At 41.2% G+C, this 20,666-nt stretch overlaps 2 protein-coding genes across 3 annotated transcripts in view; both read right to left on the reverse strand.

Annotated features, from left to right (window-relative positions):
- Positions 1 to 7,356: 7,356 nt before the first annotated feature.
- LOC143131372 (keratin, type I cytoskeletal 19-like) lies at positions 7,357 to 12,014 on the reverse strand. Its single transcript, XM_076290977.1, has 8 exons — positions 11,519 to 12,014; positions 11,155 to 11,237; positions 10,688 to 10,844; positions 10,092 to 10,256; positions 9,625 to 9,750; positions 8,098 to 8,318; positions 7,890 to 7,927; positions 7,357 to 7,631 (listed from the first exon to the last, which is right to left on the reverse strand). Exons 1-8 carry the CDS (start codon positions 11,933 to 11,935, stop codon positions 7,516 to 7,518), a joined length of 1,323 nt encoding a protein of 440 aa, XP_076147092.1. The 5' UTR covers positions 11,936 to 12,014; the 3' UTR covers positions 7,357 to 7,515.
- A 7,961-nt stretch (positions 12,015 to 19,975) lies between these two features.
- LOC143131379 (keratin, type I cytoskeletal 19-like) overlaps positions 19,976 to 20,666 on the reverse strand; it is a 5,099-nt gene continuing 4,408 nt past the window's right edge. Inside the window, exons 6-8 of one of the 2 annotated variants that reach the window (XM_076290998.1) lie at positions 20,661 to 20,666; positions 20,386 to 20,429; positions 19,976 to 20,246 (exon numbers count right to left, since the gene is read on the reverse strand). The exon at positions 20,661 to 20,666 is cut by the window's right edge and continues 215 nt beyond it. In XM_076290998.1, coding sequence (XP_076147113.1) covers positions 20,137 to 20,246; positions 20,386 to 20,429; positions 20,661 to 20,666 — 160 coding nt within the window. In that variant the 3' untranslated portion in view covers positions 19,976 to 20,136. Of the gene's footprint in view, positions 20,265 to 20,385; positions 20,430 to 20,660 lie in introns of both variants that reach the window. The other variant, XM_076290989.1, reaches the window with a different exon arrangement.

Consider the following 20,666-nt stretch of genomic DNA (forward strand, 5'->3'; position numbering starts at 1 on the left):
CTTTGTCTTTTTGTCCATCCTTCCTTCCTTCCTCCTGCCCTAACCCCACACCTAACCCCCTCATTATATTATTTTTGTGAAGAAAACGAGAAAGGACCGATAGGAGGATGGAGGAATGAATGAGAGATAGATAGATAGATAGATAGATAGATAGATCCCCAAGGGGAAATTCAAGGTCTCAGTAGCATACAGACATCACACACACACATTCACTAACAGCAGATAAAAGTAATTAAAAGTATATAATATACTAAGCAATAAGGACAGTAGAAGATAAAGAATATACTAAAATACAAATTATACTAAATAACACTTAATCTAAATCAATTCTAAAAACAGTATCCACATAGTGGGTGATTAATAAACAAGAGGCGCTTGCAATGACTGAGGCAGGGACTGAGCCTGTGATTCTCTGTGCATAGTAGGGTAAGGTGCTCTGTGTCAGTGAGTTGCATGGTGATGGTGCAAATGAGTAAGTGCAACAGTGCAAGAATAAAGTCTAGAGACCAGCATAAAATAAATATGGACATATCAGAGAGTAGGCAAGGTAATATAAAAAAAAAACTATAGAAAAACTATCTATATAGTTATGATATGGGAAAAAGAGTCCTGCACACTTGCATCACTTTTGAAAGAACATATGAAGTTATGCCAAAGCCTAATATCATATAAACATGGACTCTTCCCACTTAATGACCCTGATAATGTTTGATTGTCCTTGAGACATGAATGAATGGTTATTATGAATGCCGCTAGCATAGCGGTCATAAAGGGATTGTTAAAGTTTTTTTTATTATTATTATTATTTTTAACTTGAATTTTTGGTCAATGATTCTTGGGACACTGAAACACTGGGGCACTTGAAACTTGGTGGGCATGTAGCCCCACTAGTCTTTTACGAAAAATTTCGTTTGGTTTGCATTTTGTTCATATATTTGGCTTTCCATATATTTCCATATATTTTGCTGCTACTGGAAGCAACTGGAATCCATGCATTTCCACGGAATTATTTTTGGAATCTGATCCCTTATATCATACCTGTTCATTCGTACTCGTTGCTCGACTTATCGTGACTAAATTCAAGATGGCGGCGAACGGTAAACTTCCTGAAGGTACTGTCTGTATAAATCGTCTTGTAAAGAAACTACCAGTGCTTTTTCAAAGTTCTCAATGTCTCGTTAATGTCAAGGCCCTAGGAAGTCTACCAATACCAAGTGTGGAGCTACTTTGAGCCTCGTAAATGGTGTAAAACAGTGATTTATTTGCATGGCTGATGCCCGAGGCACCCCCATTGAAAACCTGTTGGTAGCATCGGCTAACTAGTGCCAGATTTCGGAGTGCAGGGGACAAGCCGAGATGAGATGAGACAAAAGTTCACACTCGGTATACATCCTGCATCCCCAGCACAGAGGCAGGCTAACGAAACCTGGCTAGCGATTGTTGCAAATGTGTGTATAATTTCAGAGCCGGCGAAGAAGCAGCGGAAACCCTTGACAGAAGATGCAAAGAAAAGACAGAGCGAGGGCTCGCACACGTATCGACACGTAGAGACGCTAGGGGGAGCTTCGTAGAGTAAAAGCACTCAGGCTTGCCTGGTGTCCCTTTAAAATTATGTGTTTAGCAGCCAGAATTTATTTTTTTTCCTGTGAGAAAAACCCTCAGAGCCCCACTAATATTGTATGCACATGTAGCATATTGTATGATTTTTTTCAGTAAAAATGCCAACTGTATGCTACTCCTTCTCTATTAACATTCATGCTTACCAGAGTATGTGTTGATGTAGCCTGCCCAATTACTAGACTTGTGGTGCTCGCTACATTTACACTCATAATTACACTATTGACATTTGAGTTGAAAAAAACCCCCTGCTTTCAGTAATACGCACAGCCAATTGCCCCCTTGATTATCGTAGGGTAATTCCAACTTCAAATTGTAACAAAAAGGCTAATAAAATGTGGTCCCGATATATGGCTGTTTATCATATCTATTAACTAATAGCAAAATATATCCTCTTAATTTCTATCAAACTGAAAATGAGAGAAATAAATCTTCATGAAAAAAAAGACACAGGCTGAACACACACAATTCACTTCAGCAGCCACAAGCCTAAAGACACATACAACCGGACAAGAAGCCAATCAGGCCACAAAGGGGAGCCAGAGCTTAATAAATCAGCACACTTCTACTCATTGCAACATTTCACCACTTTGAGTTACTACATCCAGTTTGATCTTACCCCTGTACCTTACCTGTTGCCCTAAGTGAACGGCCCCTACTCGCTGGGTCACTTCACTTAGTTTTGAGGAAGATATAATCCTGCAGGTCTTTCCTTAGGGGTATTCCAATGTGAAGTAGTGACAACCTCAGCATAAGTGGTAAATCTTCTCGAAGAGCCCTGTGCCTTTATTTTTCTGGAAGAATGAGGCCATGGTACTCATCTGTCTCGGATTACCACTTACCGAGTAAGGCTAGTCACATTCACCATCACTTTCCAAGAAAGGCTTGTAATGTTTTTGTTAAAACTGCTGAAAAGGTTACTACTCATTTGAGTGACATCTGCTGGTCATGGTAGAGTATTGCAGTCAATAACCATGAGTGTTTTGGTGTGTGAGGGCCTCATATGGACCCTTTTACTGTTTATAAACAGTGATGGATGCGTGTTCAGCATAGAGCCAGAAGTTAGTTAGTTTGTCAAGCTACGCAAAGGGATTAACCACAAAAGATCACGAAAACCAGTACACACAACAACCGTGCATTTTGATGCTAGACACTTCTAAATCAGTGTTTAAAATTGTAGTTTCCTCTTCCTCGTCTGAATCGGTCTAAACAGAGTCTGTTTACGGAGAGAAAACTAACAAATTCCCATGTCCTTTTGCTATTTTACAGGGTGGGCTGGTGGCCAAGTCTACGGTCTGAATGATTGGGGTAGCACACTTTGGGCTCCAGTATGCACGTGCAAAAATGTTGATGATACAAGCAGTAAAAGAGTCAATTAGGACTAGATGTTACAATTTCTAAAGTCTATGTTGATACATAAGTATCCCTAAATAATTCTAGCAGCTTCAGGTAGATGAATCTTTTAGTTATTTGGCCCATGGGTCCTTTGGGGTTTATCAATATTATTCAACATTTAAATACAGTCAAGATTGATTTATGTTTAATCAACCCTAGCCTTCCTTTGTTTGTTGCTCAGACTGTTTTGGAGGTGACCTCCTTGACATATGTCGATCACAAGCTTATATTAATGAATAGAGACACATCATCCTGTTTCTTTTTGGAATCTCAAGCATAGAACCTTAATGTTCACATGATCCATTCCCTGAATCAACTAAGGCAGAGGTTCTGCTTTGGGACCCACAATTTCCCATGTTCATTTAGTATTTGTTTTAGCGTTCAAGCCAACAGACACAGTGAACTACAGTAAGACGCACAAAGTGCCTGTAGGCCTACTTGTTTGGAACATGCTGATGTTTGGCATTACATTTGTGAAGTCTTCAACTTCTGATGTCAAAGTACTCGACAGGTTTTTCTTTGACAGGGGTGCTTTTTTTCCATATAGCGTTTTAGTTTTGATGGTTTCATGCTCTCATGTGCCAGCAATTCACTGCACATTACAGGTTTCTGTTCCATTTTGTCCTCAATTTAAATTAATCCATATTATCTACTTCAAATATTCAAGGTTGCAGCCTGCGTTTACTGCTAAACTGATGTCTATCATGACCTGTCACATCACATTGTCTATGTCCATGGTAACGACTGACATAATGTCTATAAAAATATAGGTCCGATATTAGATCTGATAAATTTGCACGTAAAATGGGCACTTTTAATTTTTTTTTTTTTTTTAACCCATAAGCTCCGCGACCCACTTAGAACGGTTCCCTTTTAGGGTCAACCTTCCATTTAAGGAACACTGAACTAAGGGCTTATTTGAAACTGCAAATTCAGCAAGATGATATACATGTTTGGGGTCTTTTGTAAATGTCTTTTATGTGAAGTGTCTTTGCTCCAAACGTTCACGCTCACGTTGCCTCCCCCTGCTCTTTGGCCCTTTAGATCACCCTCTTTTACTCAGTGTCATTATCATGTCAGCAGAGATAACCTATCACCACAACCTTAAATGCAGTCCTGAGAGCATGGTCAAGGTTCCTTGTTTAATCTCACCATAATTGTTACATCATATCCTGTGTTGACTGATACTGCTGTGGAGGACTCGGAGGGAATGGAACCACTACCTAAAAATCCAAGCTTTTCTGGGGTCTTTTATACAGCGGGGGAAATAAGTATTGAACACGTCAACATTTTTTTCAGTAAGTATACTTCCTAGCCTGGCGGGGCATCCTATATCATTGAAATGTATAGTCTGGAATCGAACCATTCACCTCGCTTAATCCAAGGGGCGGGCAGAGAATTGTCTTTCAAACTGCCTAGGCATGCAATAGGCCAGCGCTACGACCATATCCGTATCCGGTCGGCAAAACGGCAAATACATCCTTCTTCGAAAGAAATGACTTAAGTGCATTGTGTTGCTCAACTTTCAAAGAAAAGCACAAGTCCAACTCCGATTCAAACAACCGTTCTTCGTTAGCCATAGCCACCTTTCTTGTTGTTCACCGTCACAGGACTGTCGTTATCCTGTTAAGCCCACCTTAAGATTCTCTAACAAAATAGAGCGATGTGATTGGATGACGTCCACGGCGTCAGCCAATAGAAATCCCTATGGTTTGATACTAGACGTACAGGCTGAGCAAATTAATTTGCCGCCGCTAGGGTGCGTCTAGATTTCTAGGCTATATACTTCCAGCAAGGCTATTCGCATGAAATTTTCATCAGACATTAGTATCAACTTAGGTAATCCACACATATATAAAAATCCAAACATTAATGTAGAAAAGTAGAGTTATGAGTAAAAAAGTGGAATGGCACAGGGGAAAAGTATTGAACACGCTAAGAAAAAGCAGTACACAAAGGCAAGGAACAAACTGGAATCTATAAGTAGTTAGAGAAATTATCCCTACTATCTGTGCAAATTGATATAAGAAACATTTCATGATGGCTAAAAGCAAAGAGCTCAAGAAACATTTCATGATGGCTAAAAGCAAAGAGCTCTCCCAAAACCTTTGCAACCTTATTGTTGCAAAACATATCAATGGAACTGGTTACAGATGCACTTCAAAACTTCAGAATCATCCAGCAAGCAGTATTGGAGCCATTATCTGCAAGTGGAAGGAGCATCACTGCATCATCAACTGGCCATAGACAGGATCTCCTTGCAAGATTTCTGACCAGGAAGTCAGAAGGATAGTCAGAAATGTAGCCCAAGAGCCAAGGACCACTCTAAGCTCCAGAAAGACTTGGAGGCAGCAGGTACAATTGTTACAGAGAAAATCATAGGTAATGTACTCCACCGCCATGGCCTCTATGCAACGTCATCCCGCATGACTCTTTTGCTGAAGAAAAACTTGTCAAAGCTCGTTGAAAGTTTGCTACACAACATTTGGACAATCCTATGAAATACTGAGAGAATGTATTCTGGTCAGGAGAGAGCAAAATTGAACTTTTTGGATGTCATACTACACACCATATTTGGAGGAGAAATGGCACTGTGCATCACCCTAAAAATACCATACCAACAGTGAGGTTTGGAGGTGGTGGCATCATGGTGTGGGTGGGTTTTTCATCTTATGGTACTGGCAGACTTGATACAATTGAAGGAATGATGAATGTAGTCACTTTGTTTCGGGATAATCTTGCCCTTGCTAGACCTTCCAGCAGGACAATGATCCAAACCATTCAGCAAAGGAAACTCTCAACTGGTTTCAGAGAAAGGAAATCAAGGCCTTGACTTAAATCCAATTGAACAGTTTTGGAAGTTTACTAAAGATCAGGATTCACAAGAGGGACTCCTGGAATCTTCAACATTAAAGGACTATCTGTTTAAAAGAATGGGCCAAAATCACACCAGAATACTGTGACTGATTAGTTTTGTCATACAGGAAATGCCTTGAAGCTGTCATTACGAATAAAGGCTTTTCCACAAAGTATTTAAGAAATTTCAGCAGGCGTGTTCAATACATTTTTCTTGTGTCATTCCACTTTATTACACATAACTCTACCTATGGACTTTAATGTTTGGATTTTTTTATAAGGGTGGATTATCTGAGTTAATACTAATGTCTGGTGAAAATTTCATGCAAATAGCATCATTGGAAGTATACTTACTGAAAAAAAAAATGACGTGTTCAATACTTATTTATTCTTATTCAAAACTGCTTTGAAGAAAGCTATTCTTTTCATCAAAGCCATTATACTTTTGAGCGGATAGATTCATGGCTTGGCATTTGTAGTAAAGTCAAAAATGTTGCATCAATTCAGTCCTTTCACATACTGTACTGTATGCTAGTTTTTGTGAAGATTTTTGTCTCTGTATTCCCAAGTGTCTCTTATCCTAAGCCCATTGCCCTGAACATATAGGGTCAATATGGGTCAATGTATACATGTTTGAGTTGAGCCTATTTGATTCTTTTGTTTGCTCAGTCCTTCCCTGGAAGCCAGTTAAATGATTGTAATGATGGCTGAACAAACACTAGCAGGTATTCAGGGGAGGGAGGACTGTTGACCCAAGACAATTTGATAAAGAATCCTTTCTGTTGACATTGTCCCTCCTTTACAACTGGCTGACATAATAAGCTAAGGGCCACCTGGGTCGATGAGTCATGTGAGCTCATCTTTGGCTGTTGTAGAGATCACCTGTTAATATCTGGCAGCACCAGCAGGTGCTAAGAGAAATATTTTACCGTAACTGCATCCTGTATTGCCTCCTAATATTAGCAGCATGGACTGACACAGACTGAAAGACTGTTATGTTTCAATTTGTTGTGTAATGTCTGATGACTGCATTTGTTTATGTTAAATTGCACTAATTGTGTTAACTCTTAAGGCTGTGCGGCCTGTCTTCAAAGCGTTGAGAAATGTACTCATGTGTTTCAAATGATCATGTCTATCATTACCATTTGTACAAAAATGGATAACCTATTGTTTATTCCTTTCTAAACATTTCTCATTTTTTTTAAAGAAACTCAATGAAGTTCTTTTAGCTTTCACCTCATTCTGATTCTACGCTGACTTATAAAATGGAGAATGAAGTCTCTGACATTGCTACTGCACTCCCAGAATGTTTGCTACCGTAACGTTATTGATTGGGTATGATCATGAACTTTTAGTGTTTTTTTTTAATGACTGGATACCATCTTTGTGCTAAAAGGTGTTGAATATTGACACCAAGAGATATCAATTCTAGATATCAATTCTTCCATCGTGTTGCTTTAATAACAAAAGCAATGAACTTACAAGGAATGATTTTTAATTACTTTTTTATTGCTCTGAAAAAACAAAAACATGGCATTCATGTTGGAGTGTTATGTTTGAACTGTGATGTTTCTTGCACTCAGAGCCTTAGCTCCCTAACTTTGTTGTGTTCCTTCCAGGGTCACGGGGTGTGGAAAAAGATGGGGCTTATGACCTTGATCCGCTCAGCACCTCGATGTCCACGTCCTCCTCGCGGGAGACCACCTTTCCGTCCACAACCTCCTCCACGATAGTCCTCACCCTCTTGGTAATAAGTGGGTCAGCTGTGGACAAGACAGAAATGGAAGTTTCAGTCTGAGGTAAATGTGATATGACTTACACACAAAGAGACGCCAAAAATTAAAGTACAGACAAAGTACAGTATAGACATGTGCTTGTGAGTAGAAGGATTTTTTTTTAATTAAAGGATATGATTGATTTTGAGGGAAGCCTAGAAATTGGTCATAGTGATAAAGTAGCAGCAATAGCTTTTTTCAGAAATGTGTGTGTGTGTGTGTGTTATAGTCTCTAAATCAACTTACGTTTGACAACTTCGACCACCTTTGTGACGACAGTTTTCCTGAAAAAGAAAAAAAACATTGTTGTCATTAGAGCTGTTCTTAGTTATTGTTGCTGCATTTTGCACCTTAATGTTTTACAACACCTTCATGTGTTTCTGAACATCCAGAAATATCCCTTATAGTATTTTCTTATATTACTTCAACACTGAGACAATGAGAGATTTCTTACTGGATCTCCTCTCCGTCCAGCAGTCTCCTGTACTCGGCGATCTCCATCTCCAGACGGGTCTTGATGTCCAGCAGCATCTTGTACTCGGAGCCCTGGCGCTCGATGTCGATGCGCATCTGGTTGAGCTCCGACTCCAGGTTGTTGATGATGGCCTGCAGCTGGTTGAGCTGGAAGCTGTAGCGAGACTCGGTCTCACGGAGAGTGCCCTCCAGCGCCGCTTTCTGTGGAGGAGACAACCAACACGCAGAACAGGAGTTGAAACAGGTAAAGGTGAGAAGAGGGGACGACACGCAGAACAGGAGTTGAAACAGGTAAGGGTGAGAAGAGGGGACGACACGCAGAACAGGAGTTGAAACAGTTAAGGGTGAGAAGAGGGGACGACACGCAGAACAGGAGTTGAAACAGGTAAGGGCGAGAAACAGGTAATTTTTTTATGACTAGTTGAATGTGTCAAAAAAGGTTTATTGTAACATTGACAACTTGTGAAACATGTTGAAATAGACAAGAGGAGAGATGGAAGCATTTCCATATCATTCAAAGGGGGGGGGGGGGGGGGGTGTAATCATTGTCAATTATATCACGCCTTGTTAAAAGCAGGCAAAACTGTTCATATCTGAATGCAATAATGTTTAGTTTAGATGACTGTTTAGAGTGGAGGTGACTGTCAGAGGAGAGCAGATTGATGATATTACATGGAGGAAATACCCATGTGTTAAAATTCTTATATGCAAAGGTTCTTTGAATTTCACCTAGGGATCAATAAAGTATCTATCTATCTATCTATCTATCTATCTATCTATCTATCTTTAGTGACCATAACATTTGGCATTTTCTCAAAACCTGCATTGAGATCTACAGCCTTTTCACATGACTTGGAGAGGCACATGATAATTTTCTGTAAACTTGGCAGCATGGTGGTTGTATGCTGACTAACGTCATCAGTTTCGCTGACTCAGACACCTAAAGCTACCAGATGTTGACTAGAGGCAATGAAGCGTAAAATCCATAGAGGTGTGGTAAGACGTTAAGTGTCTGTGGGTTGGAGGTGTGTCTGAGACATGTGCAGCCATGAGTCGGTGTCTGAAACCATAACCTGAAGGGTACCTTTCCTTTGACGTTAGACAACTTAATACCATTAGCCAATCCTGTACTGTGATAAACTGCAGAGGAATGGTTCACTCTCTCTCTCTCTCTCTCTCTCTCTCTCTCTCTCTCTCTCTCTCTCTCTCTCTCTCTCTCTCGTTCTCTCTCTCCTTTGAGACACAATTACTCAATACCTGTTGTCTGGCAAACGGGAGTGTAACACTAGACTAGCCCCATCTTGTGTGACATATGACACAGTAAGACGGATGCAAACCGGATCCTCATCAGCAGAGCCTCTCTGCATCAGGTCTTTGCGTAACAAATTGAGCTGCGCCGCGTGTTTGTATGCCATGACAAGTGATAGGAAACGGAAAACCAAGAGAGGAGGAGTGTGTGTGTGTGTCTGTGTGTGTGTGTGTGCGTGGTGGAGAGTGTAACCCTTACCAGACTGAGCTGAGACTGCAGCTCGATCTGCAAGGACTGCAGGGTCCGCTGGAGCTCGCTGACCTCGGTGCGGGACGTCTGGAGGACCTCTGTGTGTGTGGACACCTGCTTGTTGAGATCATCAAACTGGAGAGGGGGGGGGGGGTGTTAGTGAAAGTTGTAATGTTCAGCATCAAGGTTATTTCACTTAGGTGATGTATTGTGTACTATGGATGTGTATTTAGTGGATTGACTATTTAATGGAGTGAATTTGAAAGTTTATAATATTTACTTAGATTAATGTGTGTGTGTGTGTGGGTGTGTGGGTGTGTGTGTTTAAGTGTGTTACTGGAGCAGCTTAGATTAACATGTGTGTGTGTGTGTGTGTGTGTGTGTGTGTGTGTGTGTGTGTGTGTGTGTGTGTGTGAGTGAGTGAGTGTATGAGTGTGTAACTGGAGCAGTTCTCCAGAATGGCAGTCTGGCCTTACCTTGACCTTGTACCACTGTTCCATCTCGCGGCGGTTCTTCTCGGTGATGCCTTCGTACTGCGTGCGGATCTCCTCCATGACGCGGGACAGATCCTCCTGGGGCGCGGCGTCCACCTCCACGTTCACTGAGCTGGACGACATCTGAGCGCGCAGGGCAGCCATTTCCTATGGAGAGCCATGATGGGACAAATAGGTCAAATTCTGTCCCTGAAACCTGTACCAGCTGCCAGGTTAAATAAGGCAAAACCAGTTGTCTGTTTGCAAGGCCAGCTAATGATTATAGGGGTGGTAGTTGCCAAACCACATGCTGAATAAAGGTTAGGATAAAGCTGATAGCTGATACCAGTAACATGCTGCCTATAGGTACACTTAGTTTTTATGATAGATTTATAATAGATTGAGCTTCACCATTTACACATTCAAATCTAGTATCACACAGAGAGGTATACAAAAGTGAAGCAGTCTGAAAGAAAAAAAAACTACTGTCCCACACTTGCAGTACATAATAAACTGAACATTTGCTGGATATATTTAAGAACTTGTGAATGTTCACAAACAAATTTTTAGACTGGATCTAATATCAACGGGATACTCACCTCCTGGTGGTTCTTCTTGAGGTAGACGAGCTCCTCCCTCAGGCCCTCGATCTGCATCTCCAGGTCTGACCGGGTCATGGTCAGCTCGTCCAGGACCTTTCTGAGGCCGGCGATGTCTCCCTCGACAGACTGGCGCATTGCGAGCTCATTCTCATACCTGCACGGGTTTAAAAAAAAAAGCTTGTCACAACACTCGCCTCAAGCAGTAAATGCTACCGTGTGTGTGTGAGAGCCACTCCGGAATTATATGAAATCGCTTAATCCGTAAATGTTTCTAAGGTTGTTGCACTTTATTGGATTGTAAAGTGAATCATTAATCGCCAAAATTACAAGTTAAGAGCATGATTATAGGCCTACTACATAATTGCCCATTAAAAAGTACAAAAATTCAAGTTTATATGATGAAGATAAAGTCCATCTTCCACAAGCAATTTCAGATCGTCCTAACTGACCATATATTTACTTACTTGAGTTTGAAGTCTTCAGCCGCAAGTTTGGCGTTGTCGATCTGCAGGACGATCCTGGCATTGTTTTGACTGGCGATGCTGATCTGAAATTAGACCATGAATACATTACAGCACGTCCAATATTTTTGTCATGTATCGATTTAAAAGGTTAGGCTAACATGTCATCCGATAGCTAAACCATATGAATAAATGAAATAAGTACATAATTGTTATTTAGGATTTAAGATCCACACACAATGCATCTGACACAGGTGAGGCTACTTCCAATTATAGAGCCTATGTGAAAGTCGATTGAATACTTAGAAGTAGCTTATCTAAACGAGCTTATCTAAACTACGAATTTATCACAAAATTATAATTTTACCTTGTTGCGCAGGTCATCAAGGACTGACTGATATTTGCTGTAGTCCGATGAGACGATGGTTCTCTTCTCGTACCACTCACGAATCTGACGCTCCAGCTGGGCATTGCTCTTCTCAAGCGTGCGCACCTTGTCCAGGTAGGTAGCCAGACGGTCATTCAGATTCTGCATGGTAGCCTTCTCATTTTGATTGACACCGACACCGAGCCCGGCACCGAACCCGACCCCGTAGTCCGCGCCACCTCCACCCAGAGCCTGAGTCAGGTCAAAGCCGCTCCTGGTTCCGGCTGCGTACGAAACGCGAACATTGCTGCCACCGGCGCCGCCGTAGACACTTGGTGCCCGGGCGGCGGAGATGCGTCGTCCGTATCCACCCGTAAGGGAAATGGAGGAAGTCCTGTTGACTGTGCGGATACTCATGGTGATGACTCGATGTCAGACCCAGTCAATTTTGTCAGTGGAGTGGAGTAAAGAGGAGTGAAGCTGGTGATGAGCTAGCCAAGAGGTACAGAATATATAGTCCTGAAGGTGGGTGTGCCGGGGAGAGATAATTATTTATCGTGATGAAAGTCTAACCGCATCAAGGGTTTCGAGTAAAAGGTGTGTCGTAGCTGGGTGGGGCACGTAGCCTTTGTGCGGACCCCACGATCAGCTTTGCAATCTTGATATACCTGCCTGGTACTATTTGATTCCATCTTTTTATTTGCATATTCCTCCTGTTTTGGGATGTGTGTTTTGTTTTCGCCCATCAGAGCTAAATAGGCTTATTACTGTAGTGCAGGGATGGGCAACTTTGATGATAGAGAGGGCCACAAATATTTTATTGTTGCTGTCAGATGGCCAGATGTGACCATGCACTTCCACTACTGGGATAGAGGCCAATTAAAGCTGCACTTTTAGAGAAGAATATATATATATATATATATATATATATATATAGGCTACAGTACTTCTATAATGTTTATTAAACCAACTTGCAATAATGTAATATTATCTCTAATCAAATGCGCTTCTAGGCCTATTCATAAATTAACTTTGAACATAAATGAAAAAATATTACACATTTAAACAATCAACATGCAATGATTAATTGTGGCAAAAAAGGCTCTGTTGTGTACCTTTGCTTTGAGGTCGGCTACGACAGCAGCTCTAGCAGGTCCGTAGCATATTTTTAGTCAAGTCAAGTCAATTCACTTTTATTTATATAGCGCATTTTTGCATGCACAGTTATCTTTGTGCGTGGTGTTGTAGTGGCGACATAGGTTGACATCTTTCAAGGCTGATTTTGTTTCCAACCATACTAAACACATAGTTGCCTTTGAATTCTGTGAAAAGATTATCTGTTACAATTGCCTGAAAGGTACGATTCTCTTGGCTGAGTTTTCTTTATAAACAGCTCATAGTCCTCAGTCTCTCTTCCTCGCTGGCCGAATAAAGTGTTTCAGATGTGGTGAAAACCTGTGAAACCAATATTTTAGTGATATTTGTTTATTGATCCGCAGGCCGCACTGAGTGAGGAAGAGGGCTGCCAGTTGCCCATCCCTGCTGTAGTATATTTGGTTAATATCATTGATAGCCGGTTAATATCCACCACAGATGCTCAAACAGGTGAATGGCTACAGGTGAGTTTGACCATGCCATATGTGCCATGTGACATCCTCTGCATGCATAGACCAATGCCTTGCAGTAGAGAGGGAACGGCAAAATTAGAAAGCTCTCGTTCTTTTAACTGGGGGTGTAGATCTAGTGAGCTCTAACACACGCACACGCACACACACGCACACACACACACTGAATTGACAGAGACACAATCACACAGGCATAGGGTCTCATTCTCATGTCACCCTAAACGATAAAAAAGTGAATTCAGTATTTGTCACTTGGTGACCTGTAATGAACTGTGAACAACTGATCACTTGACCATGCCCTTGAGATTGTGTCTGACACCAAACAGGTGTAGAAATGTTGACTTCTGCCATACTTTGTGATAAGGAGTACACTGTGGCTGGCGACACACCCCTTACACACCTGATATTCCATAAGCAGGCTTTTTTCAGGGCCAAGATGAAACCGATGCCATGTTTGTTGGACAATGACATCACAGCACTGAGTTTTGGCATGTCAGCCTGATTTGGGATATTCAGAAATAAAGGGAGGGTGGAGGGTCTATATGTTTTTTTATAGTATGATTATTACCGAGATATTATTTTTGGAAACATTTTCATATGGACATATTTTCAAAGTATCTTAATGATACACAGTGTGTATAATTGTAATGCCCATGGTGCACAAGATATAAAGCCTGGTTCTGTGTGATGGATGATGAAATCCTTCACAAAACACTCCTCTTTTTCAGTAGATGAAACATGGCATTTTGACATTTAACATATAGGCCTAAAGATAAATTAAGTCAAAGCTGATGAGACAGCTCTGGGTTGGCTTGAGCATTATACAGAATAATGCGAAAAGTACTCAGAGAACTACAAAGTGTGTAGAACTGAAACTGCCTAAGTGCTTTGGTATGTAGCCCTGTTACCAGACAGCATGTCCAATAAAACAAACTAATCTCCCCAAGGAGTGGTATCTCAACAAGGCGTTGCTCATACAGTATGTTAACTCTTTTGCCCTTGTTGGTATAGCTCTTTAACTTACAGGGTTGCCCTGCCCTGACACGTTGTGCGAATCGTACACTGCACGCCCCTCCTTGTTGTATGGTACTCACACGCCTAATTATTTTTCCTCCTCACTGGTTCTTTTTTCTACAGTACTCAGGTGACATATCACGCTGGAGGCTATTCACTAATCTCTTGTGTCACGACAGTCAAGAGTTGGTTAATGGTTTTCTCTCTCTCTTTCTCTCTCTCTTTTAATGGTAATAGTGAATCGCTGAGGGCATGATAGACTTTCCTTTGTTTCTGTACAAAACCTTCAACCAATGGGACAATGCAATCAGATTCATGCTTATTGATGTTCCTTATCTTAAAAAACATAGTGATCTTGGTGTTGAGAAGAAATACTACTGGGTGTTGCCCGCTAATTAATTTTTGTTGTGTTCGGGGGAAGGTGCTTAAAAAAATTCCCAGGGCTCTAAACAGCACACAATGCTGTATAAGCACTTGCCTTTTGCACTCCTCGAGTAGTTCACTGCACTTCAATAAGGCCCTTTGATCCCAGGCCTGGTTGGGCCTCTTCTTCAGGTCAGTCTGGTATGCATACCTCAGTGGTATAAGCCATGGGAGAGAGACAAAGCACTGGGTGAAAGTAAAAAGAAAAACATAATTTTGCTTAATACCGGTATATCATAACCTTCAATGCCTTTGTTTTTCTTTTAGATTAGGTCATAATTATTTAATTTAGCTTTTCCAAATATTTTCCAATCAGTTTGTGTGCGTGTGTGTGTGTGTGTGTGTGTGTGTGTTAGAGTTTAGATTCTCTGCCCGAGCCCGAACTTGAACATGAAGCAGGCTTGCCATGGCAGAAATAATGATAGCCAGCCTTCAATGTCCTCTTTTGTCCTCTCAATGTCCTCTAAACGGATTTCTGTAGCTCAAACAGCTCGGAATTGTAGTTGAGAACGTCAGTTATAATGGCCCACGTATTTAAAAAATGTCGGGTTTAAATCGGGCTCGGGCTCATAATTACAGTTAACGTGTCGGGTCGGGCTCGGGCACAATGTGCACGGGCTCGGGTAGGGTCGGGCTTGATTTTTTGGGCCCGATCTAAGCTCTAGTGTGTGTGTGTGTCATTACATAACACTAAGGTGTGTGTGTGTGTGTGTGTGTGTGTGTTAGTTCCAACCACACTTTGCAAACCATTGTTTTGTTTTGTTGTGGTTTAGTGAAAGTTTCCAGTACAATTTCATTATTTGGTAATCCCTGCTGAAAGAGTCGAAGTAGTCCTATTATATTTGAATATCAGAGAACAACAACCATCTGAAAAATCTGAGTTTATGGAAACAAAAAAGATGTCATATTGGCACGGTCTCTCACCTTTACTCATGCAAAGGAAAGTGTTCACTGCATTACTCTCCGTGAAATATCTCACAAATTCTTCACTCAACACATGGCAAGGCAATATATCCTATAATGGCCTTTATCACGATAAACAGCAGACCTTACTGAATACGAGGATATAAAGCATGTCTCTGTATAATAAATAGTGGTTCCTGAGTAATCCGGTTTTGAAATTGCAGCACATTTCTACATGGTCTCTAACTTTGGGCCGAAATTCTGATGTATTCTAATGTAAACTATTTATGTTAGTACATACATGTTTGTAAATTGCTCAGCCATAGAGTATCCCACCATCATGTTTCTTAGATTGCCAGATTTCAGACAAACCCACTTACACAGACATGAATATACTAGCATGCTTCCTAGTGACATTAATGCAAAAATATGAAGAAAAAATAATAATGAGAAAATATATAATGAGCAAAATATAATGAGCAAATATTTTTTTTCTTGATATAAAACCTGATGTGCAAATATTATCACATCATACTTTCCCAGATATGGATAGCCCAAGCTGTCCTGAAAAAGGAAGATATAGCATGTACAGTATAGATGCCCATTACAATGACCAAGATAACTATCTTATCTTAGATAGCTGAACAACACCACTGACTACTTCTGCATAATTGCATGGAGTGCTGAAATGTACACTTTTTTTTAACCATATCTGAAGTGAAACTCAGCAAATATGCTTTCTGGTTGAGAACTTATTGCAGTATCATCATAACTATGGCTTAGGCTACAGCACAAATATTTTCATAGATAAAAATAATTAAGTCTAACCTCTGAGTGGTGCACCAAATGGATGCATTTAAATGTTAAAATGTACAACATTTTCTTCCGGGGGAGCATGCACCCAGACCCCCCTAGGATGGCATCTACATCTGTGGAATGCAGGTTCAGCCAACAGCCAAAAAAACAATTTATATTTAGATTTTGTTTGGTAAGGTTAACAATTTATGTTAATCAGTGGTTCTCATTCTTTAGAATTTCAGTGGTCCTTGTAGATCCCTTTGGTACCCTAATGTTAATGTGTGGTCCCAACACTGAGGACCACTGATGGCATGAAATGGTATATATTTTTATTTTTTGTTTTTGGCTGTACAGTAATGATGCTGAATGAGCCAAACAAAACAGCTGTGTACGGGGCAAAATGTTGGTTGGCCCCACCAAATCTCATTCCAAGGTTTTTTGAAAAGTTGGCAGCTCTGCACCCTACAGTATATCTGACAGCCCAATATGACAGGTGCAAACCACGCAACATTGTTTACTTTTAGGGGCAATCACTGCTGTTGTTTTATTTTATTGATTAAAGCATAGTCATGAAAGCCAGATTTGAAGGCAGTTTGTGGGCGGGCCGCAGGTAAAATCCAACAGGCCACATCTGGCCCGTGGGCTGCTATAGTTGAATAGCCTGCTCTAACTAGAAAACTACAATGAACGACTGGAGAGTTCTTTTTTCGTTTGCATTGCACTGTTCTATAGTGACCAGGACCTATTGTGAGACTGACCTCAACATCAGATCTACTCTAGATCAACCTAAGACCTTATTAAGTGGATTTAAAAGATGTCATCAAAGGTCCTGTGGGTACAATGGCAAACCTTTGAATGCTTTTGACCATATAGTGCATCTTGGCATTAATGCACACACTGCACACTGTCATTGGAGTCAGAAGACTAAGCATTTCACTACACATTATACCTTGTATGGCTGACATTTATTTCTTTTTATTTTTTATTATTTTATTTTATTTATTTTATTTTATTTTAATTGAATCTACAATTAATTTCTACACCTCTTCATCTGTTTGGCAGTGAAACACCCACCATCCATCTGGTCCTATGCAGCCCATAGGCTCTTGGTTCAGTCTGCTGGCCTCTCCAGCTACTCCACAGCTGTGTCTCATTGAGTGTTCCCGCCCGTGGAAAAGTTTCTCCTGTGATCCTTTGCGTGGCCTGTGTCTTGGGAGAAACCAGACGGCCCGCATTCCCTCGGTGTGGTCCAACAACAGCACAGGTGTGGTGTGGTGTGTGTGTGTGTGTGTGTGTGCATGTGGGTGGGTGGTGAAGTGGGGTGGGGTGAGGTGGGGGTTGTAACTCGTGGGATCTCCACAGAGGATGTCCTGGGTGGAGGGTGTGGCCCGGAGCAGACTGCCAGGCGCTATCTGCCCCAGTCATCGCCATCTGACAGCTCACAGCCTACAGGGAAACTGTTGACAGTGAAATTGTCTGGGACTCGCTACTGACTTAGGGAGGGAAGGGTGGAAGGAAGGAAAGAAGATATTCAAAAAAGAAAGAAAGACAACAAGGAGGTGGGGGGAGAGAGAGAGAGAAAGAGGGAGATAAAAGACACACACATGGGTGGTCCTGTTTTCATAAGAGAGGTAGCATAAAAAATAATGCTGTGGAAGTACTCAAAATTATTTTGATCTTGTGTTTGCCATGTCTAGATGAACGCACAATGTGTGTTCCAGCTCTTCTCCCCCTGCCTATGTGCCAATGTGAGGGAATCCCTCACTTGGTGAGACGGCGTTGTCAATAGGGCACAATAACAAGTAACATTCTGTGATCGAATGTCATCGAGTGTCGCATTCCTATGTCTGTAAATGCAGTTTTGTTTTCTGTGTAGCATCCTGCTGGTTGAGTGACACCTAAGATATCAGCTATCTTCACCTACTACTATGGTAACCAAGACCGAGAGGGACACCCTCAAGAACAGAGAAGGTGTAAGGACCACATTCCTAGACAGGTATATGTTGGCACAGACGTGAAAGGTGAGAGACTTGTATGTCTTTCAACTTTTCAAAACTCACACTCTTATGTCTTGTTTGAATTGCGAGATCTTTAAAGCATTCCAAACCTCACCCCTCGCTAACGTGTTTCACCAACAAACAATGCCACGTATGTGTGTGTGTGTGTGTGTGTGCATACTTTAGGCCCTTGTGTATTCACAAGCATGAGTGGCACGCAATGTGGCATCAGTGATTACAAGTCACACATGAAACATGTGCCAAGTGGAATTCTATTCATTCCTCTGTGGAACTATGAAAATGTGCATTTACATTTACACATGTAAACTTGTGTCAAGTATAACAAAGCACAGATCAACATGAACGAGTGTGCTTAATGTTACTTAGCTAAAGTACAACATTGTCAAATAATGCCCAATGTGCTGCATATACTGTGAGGTTTTGAATGGCACTAGCAGTATATGTCTGTAAAGTAACTCAAGTAGATGAAGAGACATTGAAGCAATCCAGACCTCCAAAGTGGCCATATATAAACCTTCCTCACTATGTTTGTGCTTCATGGAGATTTACAATAGGGTTTCACTTGGACTTGACACTATCACGTTGGACTAGACTCCTAAAACCCACATTAGTGTGGAGAGTCATGGAAGCTCTTAAAGGCTCTGTGTCTGGTTTTCAAGAACATATGGCTGCTCTCTTTCAAAGATAGAGTTATGAGTTGCTTAGAGTAACTACTGTGGCATGCAGTCCGATTGAGGCGATTGTATGGCAGTTAAGGGAGAGATATGTTAATGTTTGTGAATGAGAGTGAGACTTTAAGGAAGACAGCCTGAGATGAGTTGATGGTATTTAGAGCTCTGTGCTGTAAAACCATTAAGAGGCATTTTGAAAGTGTTTCCCAAGAGACCTTTGAACAGCGACCTTTGGTCTGCTTGTATCCAGACGTTGTGGAGAATGCATGACATGACAACACAGGTAAAGTGTATCCTAGCAACATTAAACACTTGCAGTACTCCTTTTCTAATAACATTAGCAGACACTTCTTGACCAAAGTGACTTACATATGTCAACTATATTACAAGGGATCACATTGTCCCCCGAGCAACTTAAGTTAAGTGCCTTGCTCACAACGGTGGAAGCCGGATGTGGAACCGACAACTTTCAGGCTACTGCACACTAGCCCAGCTCCTTAACCACCACCGCCACCATATGTAGGGATATAACATTATTGCCATGTGTTCATTCACTTCATGCAATGCTTTAGAGAAGAATAGTGCCTAGTCTCCGTTGTGCCATGATATTCACATTTGTAAAATGATTAGTTATGATGTATAGATTTATAATTAGAGAGATACAATCAGCTTTACACCCAGGGGCTACATAAATATTTGAGGTGGTAAAAGGGAATTGTTTTGAAGTTTTATTTCCCTTATCTCAATTTACTTTATCATGCTGTATTACCGCTGTCATAACATTATTAGGTAATTGTTAACAAAGAGCACCAGCAAACATTGTCCTCAACACACATTGTAGGTGCAGTCCGCAACTATAACTCAACACTCTTAGTAAAATCCAGACTTGGGAAACAGACAACTTGCCCTCAGCCCTGACTTAGAAGGTGGGAAGGTAAAGAGAACCTTATATTACCTTCGGTCAAAAAGTACACACACACACACACACACACACACACACATACACATTGTGCAACCACTGCTTTTTATTGCTAGTTACAACTGCTTGAGACTTCCATGTCAAAGACCAATCTCCATTTGTTTTGTATCCATGGCAGATTGTTGCCATTTACGCTGCTGCGTTGGTCACTTCTCCTGTCTTGAAGCCATGAGAGCTGGGGTCAGAGTTACTCTCTCGCTAGCAGCTTCTCCTCTTCCACGTCCTCCTCACGGGAGATCACTTTTCCATCCACAATCACCTCCTCGATGGTCCTCGTCCTCTTGGTCATTTGAGGCTCTATGACAGGGGAAGGCGCTATGAAATGGGGAGAATTGAGGCAAACAAACTCAGAGGCCATTTATGCACATATAATATTTATGCACCACCTTTAATACAAAACGGAGGTGCTGAATATAATATTGTAATCAGTCCTTACCCTTTTTACAGATTACAATCTCTACAGGCTTCTGAATGGACAGCCTGAAAAAGACGACAGTATAAATTACATGAAGACTTTTTTCTGTCCTATTAACAAGGTCAAACTATGTCCATTATACTGAGTAGTTCCTGAGTAACTAACAGTGTAGGGAAGGGAGAGGAACTCATCACCTCATGACACCAAAGTCTGCAAGTGAAGTTAGGAGCTTAGTGCATCCATCCAGCTTAAAATGCACATTCACACACATTTAGTTCTAGTGAAATGCAACGTACTGCAAG

This window comes from Alosa pseudoharengus, unplaced genomic scaffold, assembly GCF_046254945.1.
Source record: "Alosa pseudoharengus isolate Yale_2024_CS ecotype anadromous, Long Island Sound unplaced genomic scaffold, YU_APseudo_1.1 YU_APseudo_1.1_scf_1, whole genome shotgun sequence".
Lineage (NCBI taxonomy): Eukaryota > Metazoa > Chordata > Actinopteri > Clupeiformes > Clupeidae > Alosa > Alosa pseudoharengus.

Coding starts and splice junctions, on each gene's coding strand:
- LOC143131372 (XM_076290977.1), bottom strand. CDS start 11,935: ATGAGTATCCGCACAGTCAACAGGACTTCCTCCATTTCCCTTACGGGT. Junction 11,238..11,518: donor TTGATGACCTGCGCAACAAG/GTAAAATTATAA, acceptor GTCTAATTTCAG/ATCAGCATCGCCAGTCAAAA. Junction 9,751..10,091: donor AACAGTGGTACAAGGTCAAG/GTAAGGCCAGAC, acceptor CCCCCTCTCCAG/TTTGATGATCTCAACAAGCA.